Source organism: Phascolarctos cinereus, unplaced genomic scaffold (genome assembly GCF_003287225.1).
Source record: "Phascolarctos cinereus isolate Bilbo 61053 unplaced genomic scaffold, phaCin_HiC Scaffold_7;HRSCAF=346, whole genome shotgun sequence".
NCBI lineage: Eukaryota > Metazoa > Chordata > Mammalia > Diprotodontia > Phascolarctidae > Phascolarctos > Phascolarctos cinereus.
Window position 1 is genome coordinate 82,956,232 of NW_027556180.1, and position 24,828 is coordinate 82,981,059.

Sequence of the window (24,828 nt, forward strand, 5' to 3'; positions counted from 1 at the left end):
AGTGAAAGAAGACATTTTAGGGGAAGGAAGGCTAGCCCACTTAATTGGGTTTTTTTCCCCCAAAAGCATAGCTATCAAAAATGCTCCCAGTTTTTCATATTCATTCCCCTTCATCCAAATGGCAGCTACGCAGAGGACTGGATAGATGACTAGACATGGAGAAGGGAAGACCTAAGTTCACACTAGCCTCAGAACTTCCAGGGTTGTTATAATGATCAAATGAAATAATATTTGAAAAGCATTTTGCAAACCTAAAGCACTATATAAATGTTAGCTATTATTCCATTACAAACCCACACTCCCTAGAGACTCAAGTTTTCCACAATAGAAATTTAGTACTTTGAAATGGTCATTTTAAAAAAATGCGTTCATTATAACTCAGAGGAAGGAAATTAATGGATGAATGAAAAAAACATTGTTAAGTTCATACTAAGTGCTAAAGAATGTGCCAGGTACTGGGGATACAAATAGAAAGAACTAGATATTTCTAGCTCTCAGGGAGTTCAAATTCTATGAAAAAGTATATGGATAAAAGAGCTCACTGAAGTACATATAGCAGGGTCCAGGAGTGCTAAGGGTTCAGCTTAGGGATACATGTCAAGGTCCAGGGACCCTTAGGGTATACCAGCAGGTCAGATGACTGTGCCCAGGGGTCTGGAAAGCATAGTGTCAGGATGGATGGTAAGGCCAAGTGTTTCTCCATCTCATTGGAAGGCTGGTGACTCCCAGATCACCCAAGTGAAGAGGTCATCTAATAGTTATGTCAATTCTTGCTACCAAGCCATCCTGTAGTCAAAGAAGAGAGGTCAAAGTACTCCCTCAGGCATCTTCCCCTCCAGCTCCAATGGGGTCTAGGTAGTAATCCAGGTGTTAAGGGAAAGGGGTACTACTGCTGGCAGTTCTTCCCACCTGAGGCCAGACAGATCTATGTAGGCTGAGAATATGGGGAGAGGAACAAAGGGATGGCAAGGAGAAAGTGTGCCTCTGCTAGCAATCTTCCCTCCCTTCATAGATCTTCATAGATCTATGGTCCAAACACGTCCAATCCCTTTAACAGAAATTAACAAGAAAGAGAAGAGTTGGCAGAATTGAACCATTATTCAATATGACAACATAATACAACACAGTATAGACACAATGTGAAGGGAATTATTTGTGACTATATCCCAGGATTATGTCAGCACAGCTAGAGTTCAGGTCTCCACTCCTTAAAATAATATGGATAAAGGAATACAGTAAAAGGGCTAATATTTTAATAAATTATATTTGTAACTATAATGACAGGAATATTCACAACATTCATTTTTATGAATGAATCACCCCAAATTTGTTGCTCCCTACCTATCCATGTTTGTTCATTGGTTACTTAGATTTCATAAAGTAGCTTCCCTAAGAAATGATAGATATGTGGAATTCAGAGAAACATAGAAAGATACATATGAACTAATGCAGAACAAAGAAAGTAAAGTCAAGAGAACAGTATGTGCATGATAACAATACAAATTAAAATATTAAAGAGGTTAGAACTCAGATTAAACTCAGAGACCAAAGATGATACACCCTTCCCTGCTCTAAACAGTAGTGAGATGGAAATGATGACTGGTGCTGACTGTCATGTACAATGTCAAATGCAGTGGATACAACCATTTTTTCCCTTTTCTTTTTTTTTCTGGCTCAATTGTTCTTCTTTTTTACGAAGAGAAGGGGAATTGGAAAGTAAAAGTTTAAAAAAGCATCAATATTCAGTTCTTTGCCACCACAAAGAGAGCTGCTAAAAATATTTTAGAACACAGGTTCTTTTCTTTTTTGCCTAATCATCTTGGGAAACAGACCTAGTAATGGTATGGCTGGGTCAAAGGGTATAGGAAGTTTAATCATTCCTTGGGCATAATTTGAGATTGGTCTCCAAAACAGTTGGCTCATTTCACAGCCCCACCAACAGCGAATTAGTGTCCCAGTTTTTCCATGTCCCCTGTAACATCTATTGCTTTCCCTTTCAATAATTTTAGCCAATCTGATAGGTATAAAATGATATCTCAAGGTTGTTTTAATTTGCATTTCTCTTATCAATAATGATTTAAAGCATTTTTTTCATATGACTATAAATCATTTTGATTTCTTCATCTGAAAACTGCCTGTTCATATCCTTTGATCATTTCTTAATTGGGGAATGACTTGTATTCTCATAGATCTGACACAGTTCTTTATATATTTGAAATATGAGACCTTTATCTGAGAATGTGTCCATAAAATTTTCCCCCAATTTCCTGTTTTCTTTCTGATCGTGGCAATATTTGTTTTATGTGTACAAAATCTTTTTAATTTGATGTAACTGAAATTATCCATTTTATACCTCACACTGCTCTGTCTTGTGTTTATTCATAAATTGTTCATCTATCCATAAGTCTTACAGGTAATATAGTCTATGTTCTTTAAATTTTCTTGTAATATCTCTTTATAACTAGGTCATGTATCCAGTTTGATCTTATCTTGATAAATGGTGTAAAATGTTGGTCTATGCCCAGTTTTTGGCAGACTGTTTTTCCAACAATTTTAACCAGATAATGAAATCTTATCCCCAAAACTTAAGTCTTTAATGTGAAAATATGTTTAATATGAATATACATGTATAGCCTATATCAGATTGCATGGCATCTTGGGGAGGAGTAGAAAATTTAGAACTCAAAATCTTATGTTGAAAACTAAAAATAAATTAATTTTAAAAACTTAAACCTTTATATTTGTCAAATACAATGTTATTATATTTATTTGCTTCTGTAAATTGTATGTCTACTCTCCCCATCAACTGGGGGATGGCTGAACAAGTTGTGTTATATGATTGTGATGGAATACTACTGTGCCATAAGAAATGATGAGCTTGATGATCTCAGAAAAACATGGATAGATTTGCACAAGATAACGGAGAGAAATAAGCAGAACCAAGACAACATATATAGTACCAATAAAATTGTTTTAAGAACAACTTTAAGTGACTGTCATTTTGACTATTATAAATACCCAAACTAACTGCAAAAGATATATGAAGGAAGACGTTATCTGTATCCAGAGAAAGAAGTAATAAAGTACGTATAGAATGATTTTGCACATATATATATACACACACATATATGTATATATACATACACACATGTATGTATATATGTATGCATGTATGTATACATTTGTGTCTAATGGTAGACATCTCTAGGACAAGGGGGCAGGGAAAAAAAAGAAAAAAGATAATTTTATTGTATATTTAAAAGGAATAGAAAGTTGCACACAATAGATTTGCAGTTTCACATGCAAGCATATTTTTTCTATTCTACTATGCTATGAAAATGCTTGTTTTATTTCTTAAGTTCAGAATAAAATAAATTTTTTAAATGCATCAATAATACCTTCTTTTTTTAAAAAAAGTAGTTTGCTTATCTAATTCCCAGTTAATTTAAGGCATAACCCACTTTTATCAACAATCTTTCCTTTCCACCCTCTAATGAAATTTTTGTGCTACAAAAGGGGAAAAACCCTAAACAACCTACTTCATGGAATATTTTCCAACTACATTAATAAATATGTTAATCTCAAAAGGCATCACAGACAGAAAATCTGATATTAGTGATATACTAAACGCTTTTTTATCTAGGTTATTATTTTATCTCAACACTGCCTTCTCATTTTTCTTTGCCCTTAATATTATGTTCTCAAAAATATGGATGTCAAAATGTTCCTCTAAGGTAAAAATGTGTCTGCATTTCCTAATAGAAAACTTTTTGAAAGAAGAGTAATATAGTGGGGGAAATGAAGCATAGTGAAATAAATCCTGGGTTAAGACAGGAGACTGGGTTGTTGCTTTGATTCTGGCATTAATTGGCTGAAAATAAAAGCAACGAATATTTACTGAGCTCTGACTTTGTGTAAAATATTTTAAAAGGAGCAATGTAGAGTAGTGGAAAATGTCCAGTTAGGCATCAGGAAACCTGAGCTCAAGTACCAGGTCTACCACTAATTAGTTGCATGATCATGGGCAAGTCATAGTATAATCTGAAGAATGAGGGAAATAAAGGCAGGAAAACAAGTTCCATTCATATTGCAGTAGTCTAGGTCTAGGAGGATAATTAATCTGACCTACCATAGTAGAAATGGGAATAGAAAACAAAGGACTGATATGAAAAGAGTTTTGAAGGGTGAATTAATTAAACTTGGTGAGAGTAGCTAGACATGAGAATGAAGAGTAGAAAAGACTAAGATTCTGAGTCTGTGGAAAAGAAACAGGGTAGCTTCAGAGGAGGATAAAATGGAGAATTTAATTTTAGAACTATTCAATAGGAGGAACATGGGCTACCTAAAGGAAACAGCCATAAAGTAGCTGGAGAGATGCCTGATTGGAACTCAAGAGAGAATAGCCCTGAAGACAGGGAGTCACTTAACATTTCTGGGCCTCAGTTTCCTCCCTGTGTATAAAAGGAGGTTAGATTAGATCATCTTTAAGGTCCTTTCCAGCTCTCAGACTCTGATTCTATAAATAGCTGCTGAGGTAGATAACAATGTGGAAAAACTAAAGCAGGCGCCAGAGGTGTTTGCAAGGCAGATTCTTCCCTGACTAATAAAGAAACCCTTAGGGACTGCCACACTTATCACTCCCCTAACTTCTAAACCCTGTAGTTCTCACTTTCACCAACACCAACAGCAGCAGCCCCAACTCCACACTGCATGTATATTCTTTAAAAATAATTTTTTAAAAAACCCTACTTTTTCATTATTGGTTAAAATCTGTAGCTTAAAATAGAAGCTTTGGACTGCTTATGGTAGCATTGCTAAAAATGTTGTTGTTTTGCTTAGGACATTTGAAAAATTATCCCTCTTTTTAGCACCTCACAATACAACTTTTCCTTCCAAAGAATTCAGAAAAAATTTAAATACGTGCTTAATAAAAACAGCCATACTCACATCAAAACCAGTTACTATTTATTCAACCTGAAACCTTGGGGGGGGGAATGGAATCTAACAAACCAGGGTGTTTTATTAACCCAAAGTGCTCGTTTCAAGCACTTCACAAAAGATTCACGAGCACGAACAAGCACTGGCTTTGCTTGAATGACCTTCTAGACGAGACAACCATTGATCAAAATTTAAATTCCTGATTTTATTGCCCAATTCTTAGAGTTTGAGTCTTATTTTTAAAATACAGCAAAATTTTCTATTTTAGAGTAACAGTTAGTAGAAATTCAGATAGTTCAAGAACCACTTTGTAGGTTTCCAGCTATTTGTGGGTACCACTAGAGGGCAACAGAGGGTTCTTAGCAACCAGTCACTGTTCAGGAACACTGCATCTTCTTTTGGCTACTACTACATTCAACGCACAAACCAGTTTCCATTTTTAAATGTATTATATCATTAAATACTTACTATTATACCAAACCTAATATTTTCAATGCAAAACATTCCTAATTTAAAATTGTTAAGTATTACTATGTTCATTCCGGCATTTCATTTTACAAAAAATATTTATCCAAATGCCAATTTGCAATGGTAAACTACAGTGATTAGACTGTCCTTAAGGAAAACGTGGTTTACTTTTGAAGAGAAATCCTCAAGCAAATTTTATTACTTCCCCTTTCTCAAACCTACTATAAATAGCAGAAATTATAAAATGTGTTTCCAATGCATAATTTTCAGCTCCTAGTAAAGTTAATAAAACAAAATTTCTGCCTCCAAGAAGTAATAATAATCAAAATTTAACTTTTAAAGCCAAAAATATAAAGTCACAAAACATATGGTAAACAGTGTAACTGATGACAAAACAGTAAACTATTATGCAGTCAATAAATATTTCTTAAGTGTTCTTCTCTATCTCTCAGCTATCCTGGCTTGCTTCAAATTCCTACTAAAATCTCACCTTCTAAAGGAAGCCTTTTCAAATCTTTTTTAATCCTGGTGCCTTTTCTGTGTTAATTATCATTTATTTATACTGTTCACAGCTTATCTGTCCACATTCGTTTGCTTTATGGTCTCCCTTATTAGATTGTAAGCTCCCTAAAGTCAGAAGCTGTCACATACAAGAAATGACAAGCATCAGTCTTTAATAAAAATATCTTTTTACCTACCTTTGTGCTCAATCTTTCACAACTGAGAAATGAATGAACTTCATGTGGTTCCTTTAGGTAATAAAAAAGGAATTCTGTTAAACTGGTGTACACAAAAAATGCATGCCAAATCTCATCGAATAAGATTCCCCAGGAAATAGGAATCAAGAAGGTGGCACATTTTAAGATCAGTCAATCAAGAAATATATATTAAATGCCTACTGTATGCAAGGCAGCAAGGAGAATATAACATTAAACTCAGAGTTTACAATCTAGTCTGCAGAAACAAGACATAAAGGCACAATAGGTTAATGAAAAATTACAACAACAAATGGCAAAAGGCAACATAAGGCATCCACCAAATAATCCTATACATGAGTGGCTAGGATCCCAGGCATGTCCTGAACAGTTTAGAGAAATCATAAGGTAGCTGAACAAGTCCTGAGGCCAAGGAGAAAGAAGTTAAGAGGCACATTGTAATTTCTACGAGGAGGAAAGGAGTTTACACTTCCCCACTCCTAGACACAAAGCCATGTCAAAACAAAATGTAGAAAGAGGAAAAAATGCATCTCTGGCATTCTCCTAGCTTCTCACATTCTGAAAAAAGCCTAAGAATATTGGGGGCCTAGTGAGAAAAGTACTAAGTCCCTCACTGTAGCATCTTGCCTATCAAATGGCTTCTTCTCAGTCTCTCTTGCTAATTGATTTAGATAATGTTTTAAGGTTTGCAAAGCACTTTAAAAACAATTTATTTTATCCTCACAACAACCCTGAGAACATGTGCTATTATTATTCCCATCTTACAGCTGAGGAAAATAGGGTTGGCAGAAGTTCAGTGACTTGCCTAGGGTCACATAGGTAGTGTCTGAGGCCAGATTTGTGGTTGAATCTTTTTTACACTTGGATGCTACATGACCTAGATCCCCATGGCTCTGTACAAGAACCACTTTTCTTCTCTAATATTTCTCTTGGGGATTTTATCAGCTTCCATGGGTTTAATTATCATCTCTCTGCAGATGGTCCTTAGAGCTATCCAAACAACTCCAGTCTCTCCCCCGAGCTTTAGTCCCATGTCACCAGCTTCCTACTGGACATTTCAAGCTGGAGGTACCAGAAACATCACAAATTCAACATGTCCAAAACAGAACCAATGGCATCTTCTTCAAACCAATCACCCTTACAAAATTCCCTGCTTCTGCCAAAAGGTACCACTGTTCTTCCAGTTTCTCAAGTTTTTAACCCTGATGACACAATCAGATATATGTGGTATGAGCGCACGTGTGTGTGCACATGCACATGGGTACTCTGTGTGTGCATATGCACATGTGTACTCTGTGTGTGCACATGCATACAGTGGATGTGTATGTGTGTATGTATGTACATATATGTGTGTGTGCGTGTATGTGCGTATGTATGTATATACAGCCAGCAACCAAATCTTGCTGTTTCTACTTCCACATTGCTCACATCTGGTCTCTTATCAGTCACATAGCTACCACTTTACTTCAGGATCTCATCACCTTTTGCCTAAATTATTTTAAGAGTCTCATATTCAGTCTCTCTGCCTCAAGTCTTTCCCCACTCTGGTCTATCTTATATACAGCTGCCAAAGGTATTTTCTTAATCACAGATGTGACTGTTACTTTCCTATTCAAATGCAAGTGACACTGCATCAAAAAGAAACTTGTCTGTTTAGGTCTTAAAACCCTTAACAACCTGGCTACAATATATCTGTCTAGCCTCAATGAGCATCACTTCTCCTTCCCCAATCCAAACTGTCCTTCTCTCTCTTCCTCACACACAATACTCTATCTCCCTATTGAAGCCTTTGCATTGACTCTTCCCTCATATATACTTGGGACACACTCCCTCTTCACCTCTGCCTCACAGAATCCCTCTATTCCTCTCAAGACAGTTCAAACATACAACTTTCCACATAAATCTCTTCCAAAAGCCCCTAAGAGCTAGTATCTCCCCTCCCAAACTACACTGTATTTCACTTTGTATTATACTTAGTATTTATTTTCATCATATTCATTTTGTATTCAATCATATAAGTCCTTGTCATCTCCCCCCATCAGAATACAATCTCTTAAGAGTAAGAATTGTTTTATTCTGTTATTTCTGTTACCAGAGTCTAACACAGTGCCTGGAATATAGTAAGCACTTAATAAATGTCTATATTTGGTTGACTAATTCTTACCAAGGCAGCCTTAGCCTCACTTCAAGCTATTCCAAAACGATACACCTTTCCAATCAAAACTTTTATTTCTTCAATGTAGGAAATAACTTAGCTATATGTTAGGATTAAAGCAATCTGTTTAAACTAATTCATATTACTGTATAAATTACTGTTAACCCTCTAATGGTTCTGTAACTTTTCTGAAAGGTTGCTTCTTACCTTAAATTAATCTTAATGGGTATAGCTACACAGGAATAGAAAAAACTGAAATGGAAACATTTAGGCAATGTCAGCAATGCTAGGAAAAGGGAGAAGGGCACAAGGCAGGAAATCCAGGCACACCCGGGAATCTGACCCAGGGTCATTTCCACAAGTTGTTTCAAGGCTTTTCACATTTTCTTTTCCTTCCTTCAATTCAAGATCCTAAGGTTTTCTAAAATCCTTGCCAGGTTCTGGAGGGCCATGGATGGGCAAAGTTTGAACACAATGAAACAAAGATAGAAGGAAGGTAACAATGTAACAAGTCACATCTCATCTCTTCCAGTTTCATTTCTCTTCACTGGTCAGACTTTCAGCTCTATCTGCTTGCTCCTTGCCTCTTCATTATCTCACATCTTTGGAAAGAAATACAACCAAGGAAGTTTGTTTGTTTTTTTAACTTGCATTCCTCAAAAAAAAAAATCCAAGTTCAGAGACATATCCTATTCAACTTTATGTCTGCATTGGTCTTAAAAGGATCCATCATCTCATCAAGTCTACAAGCATTTATTAAGATAGAATATGGGTCAAAACACATGAAATATAGACTAAAAGGCAGTATGATATAGAGTGGAGAGAGCACTGGATTTGGAGTAAGGAAGACATGGGTTTGAATACCATCTAAATTTCTTTTCTTCATCCATAAAATGGGGATTCAAAACCAGGTCTTCCTGGATCCAAGTCCAGTGTACTATCATATTTTGACCTATAATCTGCCTCAATAAATTATTGTGATGATCAAATGAGATAATGTATATAAAATGGCTTCATAAACATTAAAACATTATATAAATGTCACTTTTATTGTTATTACTAAGGCAAATTATCTGACAGAAACCTCTTGTTAAAATGAAAAGGTGGCCTTATGGAAAATGTAGAAGATCTGATAAAATAGGCAAAAAAAAAATCTGATATCTTCTACCAATTTGAAAGCAGCAGAAAATATTCATCCTAAATGCAAGCAGAGATAGAGTTGCTACCATTAACTCTAACTTTTGAAAACAACCCTAGGCACAGCTACACTTTGCAACTGAAGAGCAACCTTAAGAAGGCCCAAAGTTATACAAGGGTGGTAGGTCAATATTTCAACTTGTGAATCTCATTTAGTGGGGTAGGTGAGATCCTATTAAAACAATGGCTCCATATAAACTTATTTCTTTGTTATAATAGCCTATAGATAAAAGCTTAGCTATGCAAGTTTTTAAAAAAAAATCCACTCTACAAGAAATTGTACTATACCAACAAATGTAGCTCTGTCTTTATAACAATTTCATTCTGGAATGGAGAGCTATCTATAAGTAAAGATGGTGAATTCAAATATACTTCTCTTATCCCTTTAAATTAACTATCTCACAATTCTGATCAACATTAAGATTTCTGGTGAGAGAAAAAAAATTCATGATAGCTCAGAAATAAAGAAGATAAGAAATCTTATTAAAGAAAAAGAGGGCAAATTAAATTAAATTAAGGCAAAAGGAAAACCTTTCTGGGGAGAATGCCAGCTGAATGGCAAAGAAGAACATCCAAAATCCATGGGCAGGTGAAAAAAGTGACTGTATGAATGAATAAAAAAGGGAAGGCCCAAAATCATTCATTCACTCATGTATTTACCAAGTACTCACTACGTATAAAACACAAGACTAGGTAGTTAGGGTAACACAAAATATATCTAACATAAAGTCCTTATCTTCCAGGAACAACCAATTGTGGGGGGGGGGGGACAAGACAAACACAAAGTTGAACAAAAATGGACAGTAGGTTGTGATTTCATGACAAAATAATGGATATTAACAACAAGTAACAGAAATTCAGGACAGGGAAAAGACTGATAAGAAAAATAGGAAGAGTCCACAAGGCAGGTGAGCTGGAGCCAATCAAGAATCATTTATTAAATGCCTCCTTTGTGTCTATGTCTTCCAAGGGCTTAAAGTCTAGTTGAAAGGAAAATAAAAATAAGGGATGGTAGGATTTAAACAAGAGACCTTATAAACCAGCTAGTCTAAATCATTTTTATTGTACAAACAGGGCAACTGAGGCTAAGAAAGATAAAGTAGATTGCCACAGGACACATGAGTCATAAAGCAACAGAGCCAGGATATGAACCCGGGTTGTCTAACTACATCCATTGATCCTTCTAATGTTCCACGATGCCACATAACAATTATTTAAAAACAAAACATGGGCACTTTCGAATAACTGTAAAATGTATTAAAAGATACAGAGTACAAGAAGCCTCAGAAGCAGGCACTGGTTTCTAAACAGTCAAAATTCTTCTTTAGGAACTTCTCATACCAAGGAAATCACAGGTCCATTTCCTGTGTCCACCTCTGACTTTGAAGATAATGATAGACAATGATTAGTAGGACTTATCTGTCAGATATGTCTACACAGGGACACAAAGGTGTTTAATAAATGATCCTTGGTTGACTCTAGCTCACCTCCACTGCTGACTCTCTTTTCTCATCCATCTCTCCTTACTCTATATTCCTTGTCAATATCCCTCATTTTGTCATATCATCACAATGTACTGTGCAATTTTATTTCCAAAAGGTAAAATTCATGACACATAAGGTTTGCAAGTTACCGAATTATTTCAGATCCTCCAGAAAATGATATACTAAACAGAATTATACCTTTGGTCAACAACTATTTGAACTAGCAACCTTAAAAACGAATATTAGAGGAAGCCCTCCTTAGACACTCCTCCTCCATTATGACATGCCTTGTACTATAGCATAGTACAAACTATGCTCAAATTTTAAATTCTCTAAATTTGACCAGATATTTCATAGGATGGCCGAAAAGGTAGCTGACAGGGACAACAATGATTATAATGACCATGCCATTCACAGATATTTGGGGCAGCTATTGCTGCTTCTGCCATTCTATTATCAAGGCACTAAAGGGATACTTCAGAATGGATCCAATAATCAGAACCCCATTACTGAATTCCAAGCTTTGCCAATGATTCTCCAAATATCTGAAGAAAAATTTGATTTATGGGATTTCCAGGTGACCCTGAACAGATAAAAATCATAACTGATACAAAATTTGTTAAAAGCATTTCAATTTCTCAAAAAGAGTACAGGTTTTAAGAAGAATAATTTTAATATAGCCATCTACCTTATCTTTGTCTTCAACAACATCTGCCAGTATATCATCTGGGTCCAATATTCCTCCATCCATGTACTCCAAGTGGTGAATTTTCACCCAGTCACCAGGATCCTACAGGAAAAAGTCGAGTTTTTTTAAAAGGTTTTTTAATATACACATTTTAAATTTAACATCCAAAAATATTTTAAGTGTTCTTAAGAAGGCATATGCAGTTAACTGAATCCAAAAATATTTGGCCTTTCACATCCTAACTTAATCATTTAAGAAAAGATGATTAACAAAAGTTATATGGAAGTAATGATCTATTAGTTATGAGATCATAACTAATTTCTCCAGATATCTAAAATATGTATTCCAGAGAAATTTTCTATAATCTCTTACAATTTAACCAAGTGTACTTTCCAAAAAGGAAGGTCTTAGGGCAATATTCCTGAAACTTGCTATTAGGATCCCCAGCAAGGTGACAATGATATCCTAAGAAGGGTTCTAGAGCCTAGAGTTCCAGAGTGCTGCAGAGTTACATGGTGGGGTGGCAGTAAGTTACAAAATGTATATAAATGGAGTGAATTCAGCTCCAGCAACTCTTAGAACCTATCTCTACATTTCCTCCTGCAATTTCAAGATTCATCATGACATTAAAAATAGTCCTAAGAGCTATTCAGAAGAGACTGAAGAAAGAGGGTCCATATTTTCTAAAGTGGGGAAAAAAATAACACAAAAATGCCTCCAAAGCTCTCTTGTGGCAGGGGAGGAAAAAAATTTAAGAATAACTAACTAGACAGCCTCTCTCCAACATAGGACAGAATACTGTATAGAACATAGGTTTGCTTGCAAAACTCAATTCTTTTATCTACAAATTGACCAGATATTTTTCAAAAATTTTAAAAGCTTAATTAAGGGAGTGATTTGTTACAAAGAAGTATTAGGATTTGGTAAACTTTTTTAAACAAAATAGTTCAGGGGGGCAGTGGGGCGCCACAGTGGATAGAGCACCAGCCCTGGAGTCAGGAGGACCTGAGTTCAAATCCAGCCTCAGACACATAACACTTACTAGCTGTGTGACCCTGGGCAAGTCACTTAACCCCACTGCCTAGCCAAAAACAAAAAAAATTAATTCAAAGCAAAGCAAGTCAGAATAGTTAAAATAAAGTCTCGTCATTTGTAACTATCTCCATTCCATTTATGCTCTGTCATTTCATACATTTCCCATTTCACCATGAGCAGGAATGAATAAGCTAGTGAGAAAGAGATATTTAATCCTGAATGGCAACAAAAAAGTAACATATATGCACATGTTCTGTTAATGTTTTACACATTGAAAAAAGAAAATTCAATAACATTTCATACATAGCAAACATAATGACTTTCATAATATGCATGTGCATATATGCACATTTATATGTTATATGCAAATAATACAGTCAATCTTCAACTTTCACAAGTTTAACCTTCAAAACTTCAGGCACTCACACGATTTCACTAATAAATTTACTTTCAATTTCTCATTGGCAACTATACACATTATGCAGAGTAGAGGGGGGAAAAATGAGATGCACTGCATGCAAATTTGTGAAGCAGCCAGTATCATAGTATGCACTTCACTGGTTGCATTCAACTTACCATTGTAAAGAGCTTCCAAGTACTCATTTCATATTTCCATTGTTTGCCTTTTAAAATCAGGTTTTATATTGAAATTATGCCTCTAAAACACAGTGATGGTTCTCTGGGCTCTAAGCCCAAGCGAGCAAAGTCAGTGATTGCAGCTTATGAGGAAATAAAGATGTTAGATAAACTATGTGCCACAATGTCTGCAGCCACTGTTGGCCTAATTGACCAGTTGGCTAGAGACAGTGAGGCTGCCAATTCCATTGGCAAAAGTCACTAAGAAATTATTTCAAGTTGGTACATCCTTCATGGTGTCTAACACCGAGTTACCAGGTGAGAAGGACTGAGTGGTATAGATGCTATCAAGACTTCCCCAGTCTCAGAGTCTTCCAACATCAGTGACTAAAAACTCAACAACTTCTACTTTGGTTTTCAAAGGGCCACCAAGGTAGTTTTACAGCATTTTAGTATACAACACGAAGTCCTCACACCACCATTTGATAAATACAATGGAAGGTAAGATTCAGGTTAAAAATGTTTTAGTTTTGAGAATTTTATTTGCTGTATAGTATTTGTGGTATTGTAGATTTCAAGTATTATAAAAAGTGAATATTGTCTGAAATAAATTTTTATTGAAATGTTAGCATGATTACTAGCAAGAAAAAATGTTTTACATGTTAACAATTTTATTTTGTATACTACATTTTGTGGGTTATTTCATGGTTACTGTTTAGGAAAAGTGTCTATTATAAGAATTAATGTTTTGTTATCTTAAAGAATTACATGCAGAAAAGTATATTTTCAGAAATCTCTTGTGAAAAATTGCAGTTTTGGGTGGTCGTAGGAACCTAACCTCCTATTTCCCATAGGTTCAATCTATCAACATTTGCTTTTTCTTTTAACTCTTCCACTGTTTTCTAAGAATGCTACCCCTGCAAATGTTGAGGACTGACTGTAAATACAATATTAAAAGAATGAATTAAAATAAGAAACACAAATGTTACCTTGACTTTTATGTCTATAAAATTTTTAAATCATTACATTCAATACTTTGCATTTAATTTCTTTGTTTTAATATCTGAAAAGAAGAAAACTGATCAAACACACTGTTCAAGTATGCCTCATTTCACATATTCAGTCACTGGAAAAAAGCCTACAACATTCGTTCAAAAAGGCAGATGGAATACTCTACTTACATCTCATGTCTAGCCATGATACTTATAGAATTTAAATTATTATTTTTGGTAGTATTTCTTGTAGATAAGAGTTACTTTTCAATGTTGTAAATCTTGATAGTCATACTGAAAGTACTTTTTAAGAATAAGGGAATAAACTCTGATGCATTTTGTTCTTTCCTTCCAAGTATATGCTTTCCCAACATTTTCAGCAAGTTAATTTATACACAGTTGCCATTAAGAAATAATTAATTCATACCCAGATGGAAATTTTAAAATTAAATTTATATCAAACTATGTTAATAAGACAGGGGAGATAGCTAAATACAGAAACATACATCACAGAGGGGGGAAAGTATCAATATGTTACTAAATGACATGCAAAAGTCATTCTAAATAGACACTTGTATCTATAACTACCAATAGTTCTAATTATAGGTAAATGGCACATTAAATTTAAGGAATTAGAGATTTACCTTGATCTAAGCTTTACAATTTGGTATAATTTTCAAGAATCAACATTTCACTGAGCTTATGGATAATTAGCAACTAACCAAAAGAAAAATATAAATATTCAGAAGAACAGGGTTCTGGTAGTCATAAAAAGGGTGTAACAAAGGAATTCCTATGGAACATTCCTATGATGCAGAGAATCATAAGAATGATTGTCACTGGGTAGAAAGGAATCAGAGAAATTTCCAAAGCACCACAAAGAAAATGTTAACTTCTAGATGAGGGCTCCAGTTTTCTACCGGCATTTTGCTACTACCAGTGTACTACAATATTCTTTATGTTCCTTGTTTGACTCTTTCATTCTTTTACCACACTGTTCAGGAGTTTGATTTAAAAACTTCATTTTACATATGACTTTTTTTAGAATATAGCCATTTCAAAAAGATATACCAAAAATCTGCCTTAAAATGACATCCTTAATATAGAAACATTTTAAATAAAATTTTAAAGCATTACTTAAATGTAAATTCAAAAAATATTACTCTTACGCCATATCATCATGGTATGGAAGAAACCCTGGCTTCTCAAAAGCTATGTCAGTGGGTCAAACTGCTTTGAATGTAGCCCTAACAATAGTCTGATTGTTTTCTCCAAACCAGCCAAGCTAAATATGGAAAGGTTCATAACCAATGAGCTGACTGCTTATTAATGAATTCTTTGGCCATAGGAACCCATTAAAAAAAGAAAAACACAAAACGGACCTGAGATTCATATGCACACTTAACCTAATCCAGTTGCATTTTCCATCTTTGTTCTCTTTAATGCTATGTCTACCATTGCTATGTTTCTTCCTTTGAACATTTATGTCTGGGAAGTTCAATATCCTTTTCAACCACTCTGCCAATATCATCATAGAAGGACGCCATACTCTGTAACCCACATATTCTACTACTACACATGTACTCCAAGAAGGTAAGCGCTTTAAGACGAAAAGAGAATACTCACATAAAGCAAAACATCTATAGTAGCAATTCTGTGGCAGCAAAGAACGAAGCACAAAGTTAGTGCTCATTAATTAGGAAATGGCTAAACAAACTGCGGTACATGGATGGAATAGAATAATAACATGCTGTAAGAAACAACAACTGTAATGAATCACTGTTTGTTGTTGCTGTTCATTCTTTGTTGTTGAAGAGGACCAATGACAGCAGGAGGGTGATGTCTTGACTTGCAAGTGAACTGGATTTAAGTGAGGCCTGAACTGAGCCTCACTTAAAACGAAGTGAGCAGAGCCAAGACAACAATATATACAATATGTACAATTACAACAACTCAAATTGCAAAAATTATCACAAAACAACTGAAAATAAATGCTATAAAATTACAAAGAACACACATGGCTTCAAAGATTAGGGGTGAGAAAACAATTTCCTCCTACTCCTTCACAGAAATGAGAGGTTCATGTGTGTAGAACATTTGCATATACAGTCATTTTTTTAACGTGCTCATAAGTTTTGTTGAATTTTCCCCTCTTCTTTATCTTTCTTTAAAAAAAACAATTTTTTGTTATATGGGATATACCTCTGGAAGGGAGTAGTGAAAAGGATGCAGGCAGAAAATTAGGTGACATAGAAACAAAAGACATCAATAAAATGTACTTTTTAAAAAATCTACTTTCTCTTTTATGAAAAAATTTCACTAGAATCATCACAAGACAAACCAAGAGAAAACACATTAAGGGTATTACTAGGGTACAGGAGAGCTTTTGTAAGGAATATTATACACTAGACCACATATTTAATATCATGTTTATAACTGAATGAAAAATGTAGCAATAACTACTTCCTTTATGTTGTACAAACTGCAAACTGTACAAACATGCATGGACAAACTCACCTAACTGCATAAGTTGGACAATCAACATTAGTTATCCACTGATTTTTTTTTCTAGTGTGGATGACTAGAAGACTGGTGAATAGTCATAACCTTTTCTAGGATATGTATATACACAGAGAGACAGACAGATGTACAGACATACACACACACACACACACACACACACACACACACATCTTGGGTAGAAAGTAAAAATACACAACACATAGGGAGCAGCATTAAACAGGAGGAAAAAAGCATGCTATTTTGCCCACAGGAAATTTCAAAGTTCTTCAATGAACCTCTCCCCCAAATTCTTCTAGAAAAAAGATTTAGTTTTTAACATAAATTTTCTATTGATACTATATAGCTGTGAATCATGGAAGACTACTGATCTTGAAGAATTAAAAATTAATGTTATACAGAGAGGAATAGAAAGGCACATGGTAAGGGTGGACCAGGGTACAACATAAACTAAAGAACTGGAATGAAGGTTCTCAGGGAAAATAATGATAGATATAGATAGACAGATAAAATAGATATGGTGTATATATGTATACATATACATATATAGACACACAAATAGGTGTCTATATATACGTATATATGCAAGTATATACATATATATACATGTGCGTATGTGTGTATGTATGAAAAGTAGACACAGATGGTCTCCTTTTTAAGTTTACAGAAAACACAAACTCTGTATGGTTCCAGTTATAGGGATTATGATCAGTTTTTGCCACCACATTTTAGGTAGAACGTTGATAAACTGGAAAGCGTCTTGAGAAAGCTAACCAGGAGAGTAATGAAAGGTCTTAAGTCTGTGCCATATGAATCTTGGCTGATGGAATTAAGAGTGTTTAACCTGAAGTAAACGTAAGGGGGATATGATAGTTTTAAGGATCTGAAGAGCGTTCAGGTACAAACAGGACTTTTTCCCTTTGGTCACAGAAGAGAATACTTGAAGCAATGGGGCAAATTTCAAACAGGCAAATTTAGGCACAGAATCAGGAAAAAAAAATCCCCAATAATAACAACTCTCCAAAAGTGAAATGGGCTGCTGTGGGTTGTTGTTCACTGAAAGTTGCCAAGCAAAAACTGGATAGAATATAAGCTCCTCACAACAGGAGAGTGTTTCTGTCGTTGAATGCAAAGAGCATTTTGAACAAATGCTTGTTGAATTAGTGGATGACCACTTGTCAGAAGGATTCTTGCTGAGCAACAGGAAGAACTAGTGAGCCTCTTGAGGTTCCCACTAACTCAGATTCTGTGAGTCTGTACATAAGAGAACATTAAAATGAGACTAAAATTATTTAATTTTCACTTAACAGAGTTTGGATATACTTTTAGAAACATTTTGAATACTTTGTGTACAATTTTACTGAGTCAGTTTCCCTTCCAGACTCCAAGAAGAAAATTGCTTTGGGAATCTTAAGTCTAGGACATGAGCCCCAGAACTTTGGAGCTTCAAAGGGACCTCTGGTAGAACATAATCCAAGTCCCTCATTCTACTTTAGTTTTGAAAGAAAGGGGCTCTACAAAACATGAAGTGCTACATGCATATAAACTATTGCTTTGCTACTAACAAAACTGAGACCAAAATAGTGAAAACTGATTTGTCCAAGGTCACCTCGCTTATAAGAAGGCATCTTTAGACAAAGCCATTCCTCAGAACAAATAACCACAAACTGACCACAACCCATCTTCTCTTCACAATATATTTAATTATTTTTCCTGCTTTTTAAGGTAAAGCTTCTTCTCCATTTCTGATTGAATTTAAAAAAGAATAAAGGTTAAAGCATCAAGGCAGATAATTCCCCAAAGTAAAAATTAGTATGCAAATATACTATTTTTTTGGGGGGTGAGGCAATTTGGTTAAGAGACTTGCCCAGAGTCACAAAGCTAGTGAGTATTACATGTCTGTGGTCACATTTGAACTAAGGTCCTCCCGACTCCAGGGCCAGTGCTCTATCCACTGTGCCACCTAGCTGCTCCCACAAATATACTATTAAGAAAAATATAGCAGAAGATTGAGTAAGGGACCTGGAAGAAGGAAGATCTGGAGGCAGCTAGGTGATGTAGTGCATAAACCACTGGGCCTTGGAATCAAAAGACCAGAGTTCAAACTTGACCTCGGACACTTACTCTATGATGCTGGGCAAGCCATTTTACCTATGTTTGCCTGTTTTTTTCAACTACACAATGGGGATAACAATATAACCTATTTCCCAGAATTGACCTGAGTTTAAATCTGGCCTCAGACACCATGTGACCATGGGAAAGTCAATTAATCCCTGTTCGACTCAGTTTCCTCATCTTTAAAATATGGATAATAATAGCACCTACCTCCCAGGATTATTGTAAAGATCAAATGAAACAATAAATTGTAAAGTGTTTAGCAAAGTGCCTGGGACATAGTAAGTGCTAAATAAATGTTATCATCAATCTTCATCAATATCATCATCATCATTATCATTATTATTATTATTATTATTATTATTATTATTATTATTATATTATTATTATATCTGTATGCCTCAGTTTCCTCATCTGTAAAATGAGGGTAATGGTACCTGCCTCCTAGGGCTGTTGTAAAAATCAAATGAGACAATATTTGTAAACTGCTTTGCAACCTTAAAGCATTATGCCAATGCCAGTTCTTGCTGTTGTGTTATTTTCTTTATCACATTTCCTAAACTCATTATCTCTTTTAAATGAAGGACTATACTTGATTTCCAGCTACAGATTTTGATTCAAATCCTCATGGTATAGTTTAAAAAAAAGGTCTTGGATTTGACAGAGTCAATCAACACATATTTATTAGATACTTTCTATGTGAAAGGTGCAGGACCTCAGCTCTTACTACCTAGGGGACCTTAAGCAAAATACTTCACCTCTCTAGCCCTCATTTTCTGTATCTGTAAAACTGAGACGGTTGGATTAAATTATATCTAAGATCCTTTCTAGCTCTAAGTTTTATTATCTTAGAACAAACAATTAATAGATGTCTAAATGACACAACAACAAACAGTTACAAGGGAGAATGAAATAAATGCAAAGCAAATGTGCACACAAACTGCTGTGAGAAATTTCAGAAGGTGATCACTTTTGCCTGGGGGAAGATATAGAGCAGAAAAGAGAAAGGAATTAGGAGGTTTAGGGAAGGCCTTGTGAACATCCCAGTTGGGTCTTGATGAGTAGGGGAAGGGATCTTCAACAGAGAAATTTAGTCTCATTACTCACCTGGCTCTGCTCCTGACTCTCCATATTTTTCTACCTCTGGCCCAGGACCATTCTCACACTAGAGATGCTTCCACCCCTGCAGCCTCCTCCATTTCTTGAGTTCCCAGAAGTGCTCAAGCTAGCCTCAATCATTCCTCTCCTAGCTCTCTTCTGACAATCAAGATTTCTCCACCTTACCCCATGTAGCCACCATCATTCCCTTCCTGGCTCTCTCCTGACAATTAAGATTTTTTTCCACCTTGCTCCCATGTAAATGCCTTCCCTTCCCTACTTTTCAGCTCCTTATGATATATTATCTTTCTCCAACAAAATGTAAGTTCCTTGAGGGTAGGAACTATCATTCATTTACTTGTATTTGTAATCCCAAAGTCTATCTATCTGTCTGTCCATTCCAAACATGAAGTACAGCATAAGCAAAGTTACAGAGATGAGGGAACGCAGAAAGAAAAGTGGTTCACTGGCAACAGAATATAGAAAACATAAAGGAGAGAAGTAAAAGATAAAGCTAGACAGGTAGGTGGGACTTGGGGTGGAACTGGGTGGATTACATAATGTCATGGCTAAGAGTTTATATTAGGCAATGGAAAGCCTGATGAGTGATGAAAATTTTGAATGAGAGAAGAAATTAAGTATAGTGGTAGATTAGGAAAACTATTGAGGCAGCAGTGTGGAGGTCATATGGAAAATAAAATACGAGAAAGAAAAACTGGTTAAGAAGCCATTACAGTAATCTAGATGAGAAGAAACAAATTGAATTCAGGTAGTTACAGTAGCAGAGCAAAGCTTGGGCCAGATGTGACAGAGATTGCAGAGTTAAGAAAAATACGACTTAGGAATTTACTACATGTGTGAAGTAAGGGAGAGAAATAAAGCTAGGTCTGTGACCTAATGCATCAGATTTGTTAGCAATACAGCCTCAGTCAAGTCACTTGACTTCTCTCACTCCAAGTTTCTTTGTCAATAAAATATGGAAAAAAATTTGTACTACCTAACATTTAGGGTTGCTATGCAAAAGGACTTGGTAAGCCTTAAAGCACTGTAGAATGTGAATTATGATCCCAAAGTAAGGAGATTGGGAGGATCAGAATGCCATTCACAGAACAGCAAAGGTAGTGGCAGTGAACATTGTAGAGTAGAACATGATTATTTAGTTTCCAAATACTTTTGGAAAAGAAATGTCAGCAACTAGATTAATTTTTTCATTAACCAAGACAAGAGCTTGAGCATCCAGTGTCTGCTACACAAAACCATACCATGTTAAGGTTGAGAGTGTCTAATTCAGGACAACAAATTATTCTAGACTTCCCATGAAACTTCAGAAGGTAGATATACTATGATCTTTCAGGAACATATTTCAGCTTAAAGTAATTAAAGGTTACACAAAATTGTTAAAATTACCAAAAATTATTAATGGATTTGATAGATACAATATAAAAATAACCACCAGTATTCAGGCCTTTTAAAATATTACCAAACTAAACAAACACTAATTTAATAACATTTGAGGTATACTGTTTCAAAATCCTTTTAAAGAAAACAGCTGATGAAAAAGGCTATTTTGCATTATTTAGTTCCAATGAAATTTTATACTCTCTACGATTCCAAATGCCAAGGTTTTAAAAGCTTGTGTGGTCCAAAAGCATGTAACCTATAGCCAATGGATGGGATCAACAATGTCTCCAAAGAGAATACTATGCTATGAAAATGTGTCAATCTACCCATTATACCTCAAAAGGATTCGTCCTAAACCTAAATGGAATCCAACTCCACAGTGAATTTCGCTGGCATAAATTAGGAAAAGCTAATTCACCAAATGTACAGTTTCCTAAATGCCAGGAAGTTGAGACTGAAACATATTGCAGCTATTATAAATTTGGCTTCTTTGCACACTGCCTCAGAAAAAGGATTAATGTATTCTCTAACAGTACCCTAGATAGCTACAATCTTCCAAATATATGTGCATATGCATTGGTGAGAATCTGTCAATGTGTACATATGAATAAACAGCACTGCCAATAGCTTACCTTTAATTATTATAATCTACAGCTGCATACAAGAATACAAAATTTTCTGTCCTACCATTGGGGAAGTCTAATCAGAAAGGTTTCATCTCAGCTATCTCATAAATAGCATAAGTGGGAGTGAAAGATGTCATTTTGTATGTAAGGTAATTGTCCATATCTAAGTCCTATGTTCCTATGTTCTGAGGGACAGATGCAAGCTAAAAATAATACTTATACTTGATTCACTCAATAAACATTTATTTAGCAGCTACTGTATATAATACATTTTTGGTAAATGCGAAGTCATAAACTAATAAATGCTGAGTCATAAACTAATAAATAAGACACACTAACAATCTCGTATGAGTGGACTTGTACACAAATATTAAAACAAATTAACAATGAAAATAATAATAACGATAATCACTAACATTTACATAGTGATTACTATGTGCCAGGTACTGTGTCAAGCAGTTTACAGTTATTCTCTCATTTTAATACTCACAATACCCATGGGAGGTAGGTGCTGTAATTAGAGAATAAATGCATAAGAAAAGTACTAAGCATTTAAATTATATAAAATACAGGCCATTTTGAAAGACTAGGGATGTGTCCTTTAAGAAAGGCTGCATGAATAACAGGCCCCAGAACGCAAAGCCAGTGACCAAAACCTAAGCTTCCAACACAAGAAGCTTGGGTCAGTATCCTCTGTTCCCCAGCAGGAGAGCTCAATCTCTTTAAAGGCCAGGGAATAAGGAAACACCATGAGTAAAAAAAAACATACCATAGACTCATATTATGAGAAGAGTGAAGATAAAGATAAAAATTCTGAACAGGACAACATTGTCAACAAACTGACCTCTGCAACAACAAAAGGGAATATGAACTGGTCTGAAGCCCAAAAAGTCTTCTTGGAAGAGCTCAAGAAGTATTTTAATAGTCAACTGAGAGAGGTAAAAGAGTCCTTCAAAAATACAATTGGCCAGTTGTAAATAAAATACACTGAAGAAAACAAGTCCCTAAAAAACACAATTGGCCAATTGAAGAAGGAAGGACAAAAACTAACAGAAGAGTACACTGAAGAAAAAAAGTCCCTAAAAAACACAATTGGCCAGTTGAAGAAGGAAGGACAAAAACTAACAGAAGAGTACTGGAAAAACAAGTCCCTAAAAAACACAATTGGCCAGTTGAAGAAGGAAGTACAAAAACTAACAGAAGAAAACAATCTGTTAAAAACTAGAATTGGACAAATGGAAACTAATGTCTCTATGAGAGAGCAAGAATCAGTCAAACAGAAACAAAAAAATGAAAAAATAGATGAAAATGTAAAATACCTCATCAGTAAAACAACCGACCTGGAAAATCGACTCAGGAGAGACAATTTAAAAATTATTGGACTACCTGAAAATCATGATGATAAAAAGAGCCTGGACAGTATCTTTCAGGAAATCATAAAGGAAAACTGCCCAGAAAGCCCATAGAAAGAATCCACGATCACCACCTGAAAGAGATCCCAAATTGACAACCAAGAAATATAATAGCAAAATTCCAAAATTACCAGATGAAAGAGAAGGTGCTGCAAGCAGCCAGAAAGAAACAATTTAAATATCATGGAACCACAGTCAGGATTACACAGGACCTTGCAGCTTCTACATTAAAAGACCGCAGGGCATGGAACATGATATTCCATAAGGCAAAGGAGCTTGGAATGCAGCCAAGGATCAATTACCCAGCAAAAATGAGCATCATTTTTCAAGGGAGGAGGTGGATATTCAACGAAATAGGAGACTTCCAAACTTTCCTGATAAAAAGACCAGAGCTCAACAAAAAATTTGATCTTCAAGTACAGGACTCAAGAAGGACTTAAAAAGGTAAATGGGACAGAAGGATACAATATGTTGTTAATAAGGGGGGGCTGTTTAAACCCCTACAAGGGAATATGACTTGCAACCCTTGAGAACTGTATTGTTATTACACCTTGTTAAAGGAGTATACATAAAGAGGGTGGATATTAGTTGACTTTGATGTAATGATAAAAAAAATCTAATCAAGTGGGTTAAATGGATCCAAATAAGTGGATCAATCTGATCTTAGAAAATGTACTGAGAAAGGAGGAGGCAGACAAGGGTAAATTACATTACAGGAAAAGACACAAAATCCTATTACAGCAGAGGGAAAGGGGGGGGGAGCATTGTTTGAACCTTACTCTCATCAGATTGGCTCAAGAAGGGCATAATATAATCAGTTAGGTATAGAAATCTAACTTGCCCTATAGGCAGTAGGAGGAAAAGGGGAAAGAAAAGGGGGGAAAGAAAAGGGAGGGGGAAAGAAGGGAGGGAAGAAGCAGTAAGACTAAAGGGGAAGAAAAGGGAAAGGGATAATAAAAGGGGGAAGGGACTGAAGGAGGGTGGTCAAAAGCAAAACACTAGTGAAGGGGAGAAAAAGGAAAAGAAAAAAGCATAAAAGGGGGAAAAGGATGGAGAAAAAGACACAGATAGTAATCATAACTGTGAATGTGAATGGGATGAACTCTCCCATAAAACGGAAACGGATTGCAGAATGGATTAAAAACCATAATCCTACAATATGTTGTTTACAGGAAACACATTTGAAAAAGAGTGACACATACAGGGTAAAGGTAAAAGGCTGGAGCAGAATATATATTATGCTCAGCTGAAGTAAAAAAAGCAGGGGTAGCAATCCTGATCTCAGACAAAGCAAAAGCAAAAATAGATCTAATCAAAAGAGATAAGGAAGGAAACTACATCCTGCTAAAAGGCACCATAGACAATGAAGTAATATCATTACTAAATATATATGCACCAAATGGTATA

General features: G+C 35.3%; 1 protein-coding gene across 5 annotated transcripts in view; it reads right to left on the reverse strand.

Annotated features, from left to right (window-relative positions):
- PARD3B (par-3 family cell polarity regulator beta) overlaps window positions 1-24,828 on the reverse strand; it is a 1,305,457-nt gene that overhangs the window by 1,121,774 nt on the left and 158,855 nt on the right. For 4 of the 5 annotated variants that reach the window (XM_020972847.2, XM_020972849.2, XM_078147494.1 and 1 more), the window contains exons 2-3: window positions 11,647-11,748; window positions 6,105-6,155 (exon numbers count right to left, since the gene is read on the reverse strand). In XM_020972847.2, the coding sequence (XP_020828506.1) occupies window positions 6,105-6,155; window positions 11,647-11,748 (153 nt within the window). The remainder of the gene's footprint in view (window positions 1-6,104; window positions 6,156-11,646; window positions 11,749-24,828) is intronic. The other variant, XM_020972848.2, reaches the window with a different exon arrangement.